This window comes from Bidens hawaiensis, unplaced genomic scaffold (assembly GCF_021521415.1).
Source record: "Bidens hawaiensis isolate Kalapana, Puna unplaced genomic scaffold, B.hawaiensis_p1.1 tig00053862_1, whole genome shotgun sequence".
NCBI classification, from domain to species: domain Eukaryota; kingdom Viridiplantae; phylum Streptophyta; class Magnoliopsida; order Asterales; family Asteraceae; genus Bidens; species Bidens hawaiensis.
Window position 1 is genome coordinate 42,146 of NW_027499680.1, and position 13,158 is coordinate 55,303.

The following is a 13,158-nucleotide window of genomic DNA, read 5'->3' on the forward strand; positions in this document are numbered from 1 at the left end:
TAACACGTTCTTATACGTTTAAATTAACAGATAAAGTTTTAATTAGGTTATAAGTTCTTATACGTTCTTGTAGTTTTAAGATGCTTCAAACACCCAAACCACGTTCTTATACGTTCTAACTAAAACACAACTATCTTATTTTTGCTTATATGTATTATCAGACCTTGATGTTTTAGTTGTATTAACTAATTTTTATAAGATAACATAGAGTTATTCATCAAGTAAACAAAAACATTAAACAAAGAAAATAACAAACCATAAAAACATAGAAAGTTATCAAAAACCACAAAACACATAAAAAAGACAAAAACCACACCACAATTATTGGGTAATCAGAAAACACAGCCAAAATTTAGTTTATTACATGATAGATTTAAGAAACTCGGTTTTCAATTTAATAGAACAGTTCAGAAGGTTTATCGCCTTGCACAAATCTTTCAACTTGTCTACTTCCTTTTTCCCTGTATCAACCATAAACAAAGCACACAAATAGTTAATAGTACAACCGGGAATTCTTACTAGCAAGTTTGTTATTTCATCCTTCATATCCATGTTTACACCAGCGGTTATGATAAACTGATCATGTAAAGCAGCTCGATTCTTTGTATCTTCAAGGATCTGCGCTTGAATCTATTTCAATAGAAAATCCTTAGCTGATGAAGAAGACGATTAAGATGAGGAACCCTCAATATATATCTTTGATGATGAATTTTGAAATTTGTGTGGGGAGGTGAAAAGTGTAGGGAAATGGAAGGTGTGGTTGTAATTAACTAGAAATACATCAGACAAAAAACCTACAGTAAAATCAATTATTGGGAATAGTGAAAGTCTTTTGAATATTAACAATGTGTTTAAAAATTAAAAATATCAGATAACTATGAAAAAACTTACACATTCCGTTAACACGTTCTAGAAAAAATTGGTCACATAACAACCCTACTGAAATAACATCTATATGTAATTAGAAAAATTACTTCAGATATTAACTAAATTATGCAATTAGTTAAATCAACAAACCAATTATAAGAAAAGTGAAAGACAAAGCAAAATAAATTTACAAAAAAAATAATTTAATTACAAGTTCCATTAATACATTCAACTACTCAAATTGGAAAAAAAAATGGTAATGCAATCATGCCTACTTATGAGTTACTATGCCTACATATAATTATACTCAATTCAAAGATTAAGTAAATAATGTGATAACTTCATTCACCAACTAAGAATTTTAAAAGTCTATAAAAAGAGAGCAAACACACAAAAAAATACTGAAAAAAAATAATGGATTCCGAAAATGTTACTATGAAGAGCATCTTTAAAGCTCGAATCAACATTGAGCTTGAAAAATATTGCAATCGGCTACGAGTGAATGAAGATACAAAGGGAAGTGTGAGAGATGAAGCCGCCAAAAGTAATGATATGTACCAAGAAGTTCTGAAACAACCTGATTGCACGTTCAAGACAGAGGCAGTCACCTACCTTGAAAAGCAAGCTTCATGCTATAGTCAACTTCATGATGTTCTTGAGAGAACAACTCAAGGTGTCGGTGAATAAGAGACTCAAGCTTGAAGGGGCCCAAGATATCCATGACAACAACTAGGGTTAGTGATGACTGGTGGTGCGGGGGTTAATAATAAACTTTGTGACTGGTGGTATGGGGGTTGTTTGATAAGTTTGGTTGGATTGTCTTTTGATGTGCGTAGGTTTTGGCTTGTATGAATCACTTCCGAATCGGTTAATATAATATCTGTTTATTTATGATGCGTTATTCAGTAAAACAAAATACCAAAAAAAAACAATTACACGTTCTTAGACGTTCTGCTAAAAAAAACAAAAAAATGTAAAAAAGAAAAATATAAACAAAACGAAATAGCTAAAAACTATTATTCTCGGAGTTGGGGACAAGATCGGCTGTTATGACCCTGTTGATGACAAAATTTGCATTCTTTATAAATCTTCCCAGAACGAGCTATAGCTATCTCTTTCTGGGTTTTAATCTTTTTATGTGACCCACGACCCTTGTTTATTATACCACTAGGCACACGGACAGTCACCTATGATGGTTGATCATACCCTAGAACAGCAGCAAACCTATCCCATTTTGATAAAGTAGTTCTTTTGTATCTTGTCTAATCAGCTTGTTTGATCATTATATTCATTTGACCCCTGACTTTAATTGGTTCATCAACATTAGTTACATAGCTATTTATAAGATACTCACCGGCCAACATTATTTCCCTTGAAATCTCTTTAACTTTGAAATTTTTCTCGTTACCAAAACTTGAAATTGGAGCAGTTTTTGGATTTACACCATCATCTCTCTTCCAACGATCCAACATGTATTTCTTTGGGAATCTTGTAACTCTTAACAAATTTAAAATATAAAGACAGTGACGACACAGTAAACTATAATGTTCAAATCTTTTGCATGCACATGAAATGGTCGAATCAATTCCGTCCTCCCCATCCTACTTAAACAAAACCTAACAGACAAAAAATATATGTGCGTTAAAAATTCTATTTAAAGTCAATTAAAACACAAAAAAAAATTAAAACACAAGAATATGACAAAAAGGTTTAAACGTTCTAGCACGTTCTGTAAACAAAGAATTAAATCAATCTTACTTCCAAACATCCTGGGACATATGCATTAAAGTCAAATAGAGAGAACCTCACAAAATCTTCTTCTTCAGTTGATTTCAAACATGCAACACCGCTTCTAATATGATACATTTCATCTTGGAAATCATTATAAATAGCCCTAGCATACATCAGTTCGGCTTTTTTCTCAAAAGGATTTTCACTAACCAAAGGAAGATGCGTGTACCTAGTATCATGACCATTCTTCCTATCATTGTGCCTTTGAATCTCTATACAATGATCAAAATGACTAAAGATTTCAACAAGTGATAATTGTGAGTTAGAAACTTGACAAAAAAATGATTTTCAGTTTTTAATTTCGATGTGGTTCTCATAAGACTAGACAACGGTTCATTCCTATAATAAGTAGGAATCCAATCATATCTCATTTCAAACATGTCAGACAACCGTTTATTTGTTTAGAGATCATATTCCTTCAATATAAGTTCCCATTGCGTTTCTAATTCAGATTGAAATATTGCATCCGTCCAAACAATGTCACATATTTACGCTTGAAATCTTCATTGTTACAAAGGGCAACACCAACCTGATGTTACAAAATTATATCATTTCAATTGAAAAACAAAAGCTACTAAAAATACAAAATAATACGTTCTCATACGTTTAAAACTATCCAGTTTATATACTTATCAGGATAATATGTTTAGAAGTTCTAAAACGTTCTAACACGTTCTAATAAGTTTTCATTTGTAACACAAAAAACAAGTTACTTATCAGCAAGTTTTTTCATAATATGCACATGCATAACCGATGTCTAGAGTTTGGGAAGACTGAGGAGATTGCTTGCTTCATATCAGGATCTTGATCAGTAACAACCACCTTTGGGGAAATACCGAAAGAACCAAGAAAAACTTTCAAAAGCCATGAATAAGATTCAATAGATTCAGATGATAAAAAACTAGCACCAACTGTAACATTTCGCAATGAATATCCATGGCAGTAAATGGTACAAAAACCATCTTGTACCTGTAAAAACAAATTTATAAAAAAGAATTAAAAAAATACAGCTGTAAAAATATTAAAAAGTAAAAAACAAATGTATTAAATTGACATACTTGTTGGTCTTGAATGTGGCATCAAATGATATAATATCTCCAAAAGCCAAATAATTCTTCTTTAAAATCTCATCTGCCCAAAATAACTGATTTAACTCACCATTATTATTAACAGTGTACTCAAACGAATAATCATCACAACAGTTTTTCTTCCCACTTAATCTTTGTACAACCATTTTAGCATCAAATTCACCGATAAAAAAATTTAAACTTTGCTTGAAATTTTTACAATCATCTTTTGTAGCCCCAACTTCCTCAAAACCTCCATACTTTGTCCTCAGAATATTTTGCGACTTAACAGGACCCAAATTCAATGTTGGCATCTCATATATAATATCTTGTTGTACATAAGTCAACTTTCTCTTCGATCGAAGCAATGTTTTCATAACCGGATCGGACGTCGAACCAGACAGGCTACCGGGTCACCGGTTCAACCAGTCAAACCTGCCGAACAATTTCGGGGAAAAAATGACGTGAAAGGCCGAAAAAATGTTTTAAAAAAAAAATATATTTTTTATAGAAAACCGGTTCAACAGGTCCGGTTTTCCGGTCAGACCGGACGGTTCACTGGGAGTCGAGCGAACTGGACCAGTCGGTGAACCGAATCCCGGTCCGGTCTCAATAACATTGGATCGAAGAAAATGCATACATTTGAATCCACCATTTTCATGAGTATGTCCTTCAACAAATTTATTTATTTTAAACCTCAAACCGTCATCAGATTTTAAAAAAATTTTAGCTCAACAACCACATCGAATTGTTGGTCTCTTCATTCTTTTATAATATGGTCTGTTTGAACCATCTTTCTCAGTCATAAAATCATAACTGTTTGGTGGTTTGCGACCTTCTTTTGAACAAGTAAAATATTTAGACTTTAATAACCCATCATTCGTGTTAGAACCTCCTTTACGAACACCAAACCAGCTTTCTTTGCATATTCACAATAGAAATCATATGCATGATCAACAGAATCGAAAATCATTCCTTTCACAGGTTTACAAGAGGCATTAACTTGTGGTATGACAACATCTGATGAAGGATCTGACTAAAAAAAACAAATCAAGTCATAAAAAATAAACAGCTCTGCTTACGCATTCTATTAAAACGTTCTACGCTTACACATTCTATTAAAACGTTCTACTAATACATTAATACGTGCTAAACAAATAATCCATTCTTAAAAAATAACACTTTACCATTCTAAAAACCCTAGTACGTTCTACCACGTTCTAACACTCAAAAAACAAAGAAAACAACTAATCCTATTCACGAATTGTTGTTAAAACACATAATTTTAAAGTATAAAGCGAATCAAAAGTAATTAACAAACTAAAAACAAAATATCGATCATGAATACAACCGAAAAATAACCTAAAGAATCCAAAAAATTCATTTATTGTTCTATTAACACGTTCGACTAATACGTCCTAAACTAGTCATCCATTCATAGATAACACTATGTGATTCTACACAAACCCTAATACGTTCAAATACTCAAAAAAACAAATAAAACAACGAATCTAATTCACGAATTACTGTTGAACAGAAAATTAACCTACAAATCCAAAAAACCAAGTTATCATTCAATTAAACTAACTACAGAGCTAAATAAAATCAAAATTGATTAAAATTACACCTAGAATTACTTATTTTGATGATCGTAATACATGACGATCAAAATCAAACGAAGGCCATCAAAGTTAATTCGATCAAATAAGCAAAATCGCCAATTGGTAATGTCAATTACGAAGCAGTTTTTGGATACGTGATCAAATTGAATAAAACATGGTATACTAGAAAATGGTTTGTACATATACAGGCGCGCATGATTTTTTAAATACTGTAAAAAGTCAAAAATACCCTTACGTTAACTTACGTGATCAAATTAAATTTGCAATCGACGATCAACACCCTCGCGTACGTAATGTACGATAAACAACTATTGTGTTGGATCCTTTATCTATATCTATATATATATATATATATATATAAAATCATAAAACAAAAAATAACAAAAATTCTAAAAAAGTAAAAAAAAAACAAAATTCTTATATTTCATTCCGGTTTCTTTAAAAAAACGTTGTATTATACACGTATGTATAATTTTATTTAATTTTTAGTTACGTAATATACACATATGTACAGTATCATTTATCTTAAATTATACATATGTGTATAAAAAAACATGTAAATGTACATATATGTATATATATTATACATATGTGTATATAAGTTAGCTAAACCGAGTTTTTTTTATGAAACCGGGATGTTAAAATAAGAATTTTGGTTTTTTGACTTTTTTCATTTTTGTGTTTTCTTATTTTATGATTTTTTTATTTTTGGGTTTTTGTGGTCCAAAATGGTTCTCATAGTTCTCAATTTCAAAAAAGTTCTATCATGATCCCGATCCTATATATATATGTGTGTGTGTGTGTGTATAATCATGATCATGTGAGATTTATTTTGAAATTGAGAACCATATTAGACCACAAAAAACCCGAAAATTTTAAAAAATCATAAAACAAAAAAAACATAAAAATAAAAAAAGTAAAAAAACCCAAACTTCTTATTTATCATCCCGGTTTCATAAAAAAAATTGTCTCGGTTTAGCTAAATTATACACATATGTATAACATATACATATATGTACATACATGTTTTTTTTCATACACATATGTAAAATTTAAGGTAAATGATAATGTACATATGTGTACATTGCGTAACTAGAGATTAAATGAAATTATACACATGTGTATAATACGATTTTTTTATTTTTTTATTTTTTTATGAAACCAGAATAAAGTATAAGAATTTTGGTTTTTTTACCTTTTTAAAATTTGTATTTTATAATTTTTTTAAAATACATTTGTAGAGGTTTTTTTGTGTCTCAAAATGGTTTTCAAAGTTTTCAATTTTCACTGGGTTCTCTTAAGATCCTTACCACATATATATATATATATATATATATATATATATATATATATATATATATATATATATATCACACACGCAATATAATAATAATAATAATAATAATAATAATAATAATATTAAAACAAAAACACAAACCATAGGGGAGGGGGGTGTTCCAAATGAAAATCACCCCTGTTGCCCTCTAGAAATCGCCCACTACACACACCCTATTAAAGACGATTTGACCCGCTAGAGTTGACCATATATTGGACCAGAGAGGTGTAACCAAACCCAACCATCTTAAGGTGAATGGTCAAGGATTTAAAATGATCGTACATATAATTGGCATTTCCATGTCATGTTTTGTTTGCTAGTATTGTAGAATCCACATTTATGAAACAAACATATACCGAGAACATACGATATGATATGATAATGATTAATGAATAGTTTGAATCCGACAAACGAACAATAAACGAGAAAATACTTAATACAAGAAAAGAAACAATTCACCAATCACAAATTGGGCGATACAAGAGTCTCAACATATATCATTTGATCAACTCCATAAAACCATACGGGAGAACTAAAATCCCAATAGCGTGTTAAGAAGTCCTCCGCATTCATTTTTTTAAAATATTTTTCTCCAAACCGACAATGGCAAGCCAGTTTCCAATACTCTCAATGGATGCACACTGCCTTATACTCTGTTTGCAGCTGACAGCAGCCACCTTCACCCAGCCACCATCGCCATACATCTTCCACACATCACTATACTTCATATTTAATATTTTATACGATACACACAAGTGAATGCATCCTTTGAGAACAACCAAACTTCCACAATAATATTCTGCACCACTCGGGACCACCGGACATTGTATCTCCTTAAATTTGTCCGTATTCACATCAAAACATAAAATCGTGCTCTGCCTTTTAGTAGGCATATTTTTCACATTGAAATAAAGGCATTGATTCCAGAAAGTAGCGTCGGTCCATATGCGATCGGCTACTAGAAACTTAATCTCTCTCCATGAATCCAATCTGTTAGAATAGATATAAGCCCTTGCGTAGGGTTGACTCCCCGAAATCAAATATAGAAGTTTGTAATCATTAGAAGAGTCCTTATAGAAACCGATAGGATTACTAGTAATACGAAAACTATCGATGGGGCTAGCCGACAACCTCTTGTAGGCACCCGTCAGTGGATTCCAAAATGCGAGGTCACCAAGATATAATGAGGCTAAACATACCAATCCATCCAAGCTTGCTAACATTACATATTTATCCGTATGTTTAAAGTTACAAGAAGAAGGGCTTGTTTTTGAACCGTCGTTGAGGGGTTTACAATTAAGTGTATGAAAACGGACCGGCTGACGATGGTCAAGCATGAGAAGTTTATAGTCCTTGATGGTTACGCGGCGGAGGTGCATCTTGGTAAACGCAGGTGTCGATAAAAACGATTTCCATTGTTTGCAAACACACATGAACCGCCCTACGGACTTCGATGGAAGCCTTGGTAGTAGCTCCACTTTTATCAAACTAAGTGGAAGCCGATCGGCTTTCGATTTCTTCTTAGTCTTCGTCTTCGTCTTCATCTTCGTCTGCATCTTCAAGATCTTATAGAGTTTCCGGGCTTTCTTCAACATGCTCTCCATATTTTGGAATTGAATGTCACGTACCAACCACCACTGTGTGCGACCTAAGAAGAGATTAAATCTCATAGATAAAATGTTAATTTTTGAATCGGAAAGAGAGATTTTAAAGGAGGTTTAAAATTCAAAATTTTAATCTTCTTAAAGTTTGACTTTTGATTCATTTAGTTAATTTGATAACTGCATGAGAAAGATTATATAACATGCAACAACAAAAAAAAAATTCTTCTTATTATGGAATGTATACCGCATCACTTCATTTTGATTCAAATATAACCAATTTTTTTTTATTTAGTTTTAAACAAATGAACATAAATACCTGTCTAACTCATTCATTTTTGTTTGTGAATGCTTGTTTACATTCTTTCTTTTCAATTCGTCTATGTTCATTATACATCCATTTATGTTTGTTAGTTTACGTTTGTTAAAATATATTCATTCAAATGTTTTTAGCCCTATACAACTTTAGGTGCAACATAGTTGCACATTATTTTTCACATCTATAATATATATAAACGAAAACATAAAAATCCTACGTGTCGCGATGTGGTCGTTCCCCCTTTTTATGGAGTCATCAGATTTGCTTGATTTTTAAATAGAGCTTCTCATGCATTTGACCTGAATTCATGGGTATGGGTCTTATCAAACTCATATATTTTTTAAACGGGTTATAACATCTCATTAAATTAAAAACTAATATCACCAAATTTTTAATACAAAAATCTTATAATTAGGAATATAATAAAAATTAATATCTGATTTATTTAAAAAAAGATATATGTGATTTATAATTAAAAAACCAATTTTATAGTAAAAAAAATAAACGGGTCTTCGCTCCCATCAAACTCATATAGCTTTTAAACCGGGTTATAACATATCATTTATTTGTGAAACAATTTAATATCAAACCATAAGTAGTTTCCTATGAAGACTAAGAATAAATCATAGTCATTGGATCATATCAATCAATGGTTGAGATTTAAAATTACCAAAAATCATCATAGTTTCCTAGAATTACTCTTTCACCATTATAACCGACATAGTTTCCTAGAATTATTCTTTCACCATAGGTTTTAATGTCAAATGTCAAAATTCCATTGGTTCTTACCATTTCTAGGAAACAACTTCTTTTTATTTGAACCATTTTCTATATATATATATATATAGGGGATGGATCTTGCGAGAAGTGATATTACAGCGAGAAGTGAATGTGTAACTCCATTAATCCCTAATTTTTCACCCCCTTGCTTATGATGTTACCTACATGTATGTAGGTTGGTTGTATTTATGTCTTAATACACATTCAAACCTACCTATACACATACAAATGTACCGAGTCACATTGAAACCTACGTACTTACACACATACAAACATACATACACACATACAAACATACATACACACATACAAACATACGTACCTACACACGTACGTACGCACCTACACACGTACGTACGCACCTACACACGTACATACGCAGCTACACAACACACCTACACATAAGAAATGGAGTAAAATTAGGGATTAGTAGAGTTACACCTTCACTTCTCGCACTTCTCGTTGTAAAAAAACTTCTGAAATGATCCAATACATATATATATATATATATGCAGGTGCGGACCTACATACATGGCGCTGGGGTCGGCCGAACCATGTGAAAAAAAATAAATTAGTACTATCATATTGTTAAAATCTTAACCGACCTCTGTAAAATTTTGACACCGATCCCTGTGAAATTTCTAATCTGACGACTGTTTCATGCTAGTGATGTTTGAATGATAAAGATGAAACTGAAACAGAGGTTTGGGCATGAGGATGCCTTATTTGTGTTTTACTTACCTGGGCTTTTTAAGAGGCCTGGTTAAATATTTAACAATAAATATTTTAATTTATTAAAATTTAAAAATGTTCTTCAAAATGTTTGATAGTGGGCATTCTTGAGACATCAAACCGGACAATACAAAATTTATTTTGCGAAGTTAAAAATAATTAAGAAATTTTATGTAGTTTATTTATTATTTTTAATTTTATTCGATCTAGTATAAAAACATATCAATTTATTTGGTTCTTTATTGTTTAAATTTTTTATTTTATTTAATTTATCATCTTTTCTATTTATTAGACTCAAAGCGTTTTTGATATTTTATTCCTATACTAAAAAGTGTTAAAATAAATATTGATCGTTATAAATACTAGCATAGAACTATCAACTAAAAATCGATCAAGTGGTTGTATATCACCCAAAAAATATATATTTAATATACATTTATGCACGTAGGAATTACATTGTGAGCCCGGTCATAAAAAATATGGTTCCGCCAGTGACAAGTAGATGACATTTTCGGTTATATTTTAAAAAATATAAAAAAATAATTCATAAAGCACATTTTAAATAAATTGTACTTGAATTATGCATTTATAATAATATTTTGTTGGTATATATATATATATATATATATATATATATGATGAGTATCATTACAGAACTGTTAAATTATTTAAGAACTTGAAAGAACCCATGAAAACTAACGTTTTTTATAAAAAATTTTGTATGTTAATGTTAGTTGAGTGTAGCTTTATCATTTTTTATATCTATGTTTACGATTACAGTTTTGAAAATTAGTATTTATACATATTTATGTTTTGTTTTACACCTATGTAAATTTGTTAGTACATAAATTTTACACATATGTAAACTTGTTATTTATATATGTATTTTTATATAAAATATGATAAAACCACTTTTAAATAATGTTAATATATAAAAAAAATTTAAAAATGTTTGGTTGTGTAAAGTTCCCAAGAGTTCTTAACTTTTTTAGAGTTCTTAAATGATACTAATCCTATATATATATATATATATATATATATATATATATATATATATATATATATATATATATAGCATGTGAGCCGACCCGATTCGACCCGACCAGAACGGTTGAACCAGACCAAACCAAAAAAGTTGTGTAGCGATTTGACCCGACCCGAATGGCTGAACCAGAACAATTTTTTTTTTGATATAACTGGATACTGACCCAAAAAATAATTACCTACCATAAAATCCTACGTGCCAATCTTAGGTTGTCCCCCATATTCTCTAGAGCCACCAGATTGCTTGATATATAAATGGAGGCTTCTCATGCATTTGACCCGAATTCGCGGGTATGGGTCTCACCAAACCCGATAGTATTTAAATGGGTTATAACATCTAATTTATTTGTGAAACTCTTTCATAATCAAACAATAATTTTTGCGGGTCATGAGTCTCACCAAACTCATATAACCCTTAAATGGTTTATAACATCTCATTTACTTGTAAAATAATTTCCTTAATCATCAAAGAACAATTTTCACGGGTTATGAGTTTTACCAAACCCTAATAGCCCTCAAATGAGTTATAAGACCTCATTTATTGGTAAACATTTTGATCATCAAACTCTAATTTAATTTATCTCCTTTACATGTTCTTTGTTGTTGGTCTATCATCTCCATCGCCGGTTAACTTTCGATACTACCTACCATCGTCAACTACATCAATGTCCCCTTTTTCATTAGACAAATATTTGTGTTAATGTTTGTTCATTTCCAAAAATCAACATACTCGTGTTCGTTAAAAATCTAAAAAGCATACACAGCTCAATTGAAAAAACTCAAACGTCAAAAAATATAATAACAAACTATATATATGTTAAATTAAAAACAAAACTACATTAAAAAATAAAATAAATCATCATAAATAGCAAAAGGATTAAAAACAAAAACTTAAGTAAAACCCCGTAACAAAGGAGGATTAAACTAGTATATATAGCTTCTTATATAATAAAAGAATAGGGTTTTCACCAAATAGTTTCAAAATGACACATGGCATTTTACTAATAATTTTCTAATTTTCTTTTTCTCAAAATTTGATAAGTATCTCGTGGGTCCCTTTTTATTATAACCCGAATTTGACCATTTTTAAATTAAACGGATCCTTTATTAACACACTCTCTTCATTCTCATATCAGCCGATGCATTTCTTTGTAAACCTAAAATCAGTGAGCCGTATACAAGAAATCATCATTCGTATTCAAGAAATCAGGTATTACTAATCCACATGTGCAATCGTCTTGAACATTACAAGTATGGCACTAATCTAACTTTGATTTAGAAATTCAGTTATACGCAATCAACAATTTCAGTCTATATATTTGGTTTTGAAGGTATCATTTTATAACAACTTGAAAAATACTATATTTATTTTTAGGTTTAGGATCCAAAAATATTTTAATATAAATATGGTAAAGAAATAATAACATATATAGATTATAAAGATGGAAGCATTCCATGTTAAGGAAAGGAGTTCATCCCACATGAAGCAAGGAAGAAAATGAAACTCCTTTACATGAGTATAAATAAGGAAGGTAAATTCCATCCCACTTGGAAAGTTGGATAGATTTGAAAGCTCTTTATAAGAGATAGAGTTTCCATAGTAATATTTCTTTATGCTTAGCATGAACCAAATGGTCATAGCGGATGGTGCAGAGCACTTGACGAGCACGTGCACGGGCACATGCTCGGACGTGGGCGAGGGAGATGGCAATGGTGACGGCGAAAGCGAAGGCCGTTGAGCGCAATGTGGCGCTTTGATGGCGCACTTCGCACGCTCGCATGATTGAAAGCCGCCTTATTGTTTTTGGAAAGTGGAACCAAGACCAAAACGTAACAAGTCATCAAAAGTAAAGGGACTAAAATGAAAATTCTTGATTTCAAGACTCTTCGCGATACGCGATGGATCAAAGGAATAACCCATCGCGATACGCGGTGGGTACATCACAATGCCCCAGGATGGGCGGTGTCACGATACGCGATCACCTAACCTTTTGGGTCA

The 13,158-nt window shown here is 31.1% G+C and overlaps 1 protein-coding gene across 1 annotated transcript; it reads right to left on the reverse strand.

The window, feature by feature from the left end:
- Nucleotides 1–7,252: 7,252 nt before the first annotated feature.
- Nucleotides 7,253–8,287, reverse strand: LOC143600265 (F-box/kelch-repeat protein At3g06240-like). Its single transcript, XM_077078004.1, has one exon. It carries the CDS (start codon nt 8,285–8,287, stop codon nt 7,253–7,255), a length of 1,035 nt encoding a protein of 344 aa, XP_076934119.1.
- Between the last annotated feature and the right edge of the window lie 4,871 nt (nt 8,288–13,158).

Excerpts from the sequence above, each read along its gene's own strand:
- LOC143600265 (XM_077078004.1), bottom strand. The coding sequence starts at position 8,287 with ATGGAGAGCATGTTGAAGAAAGCCCGGAAACTCTATAAGATCTTGAAG.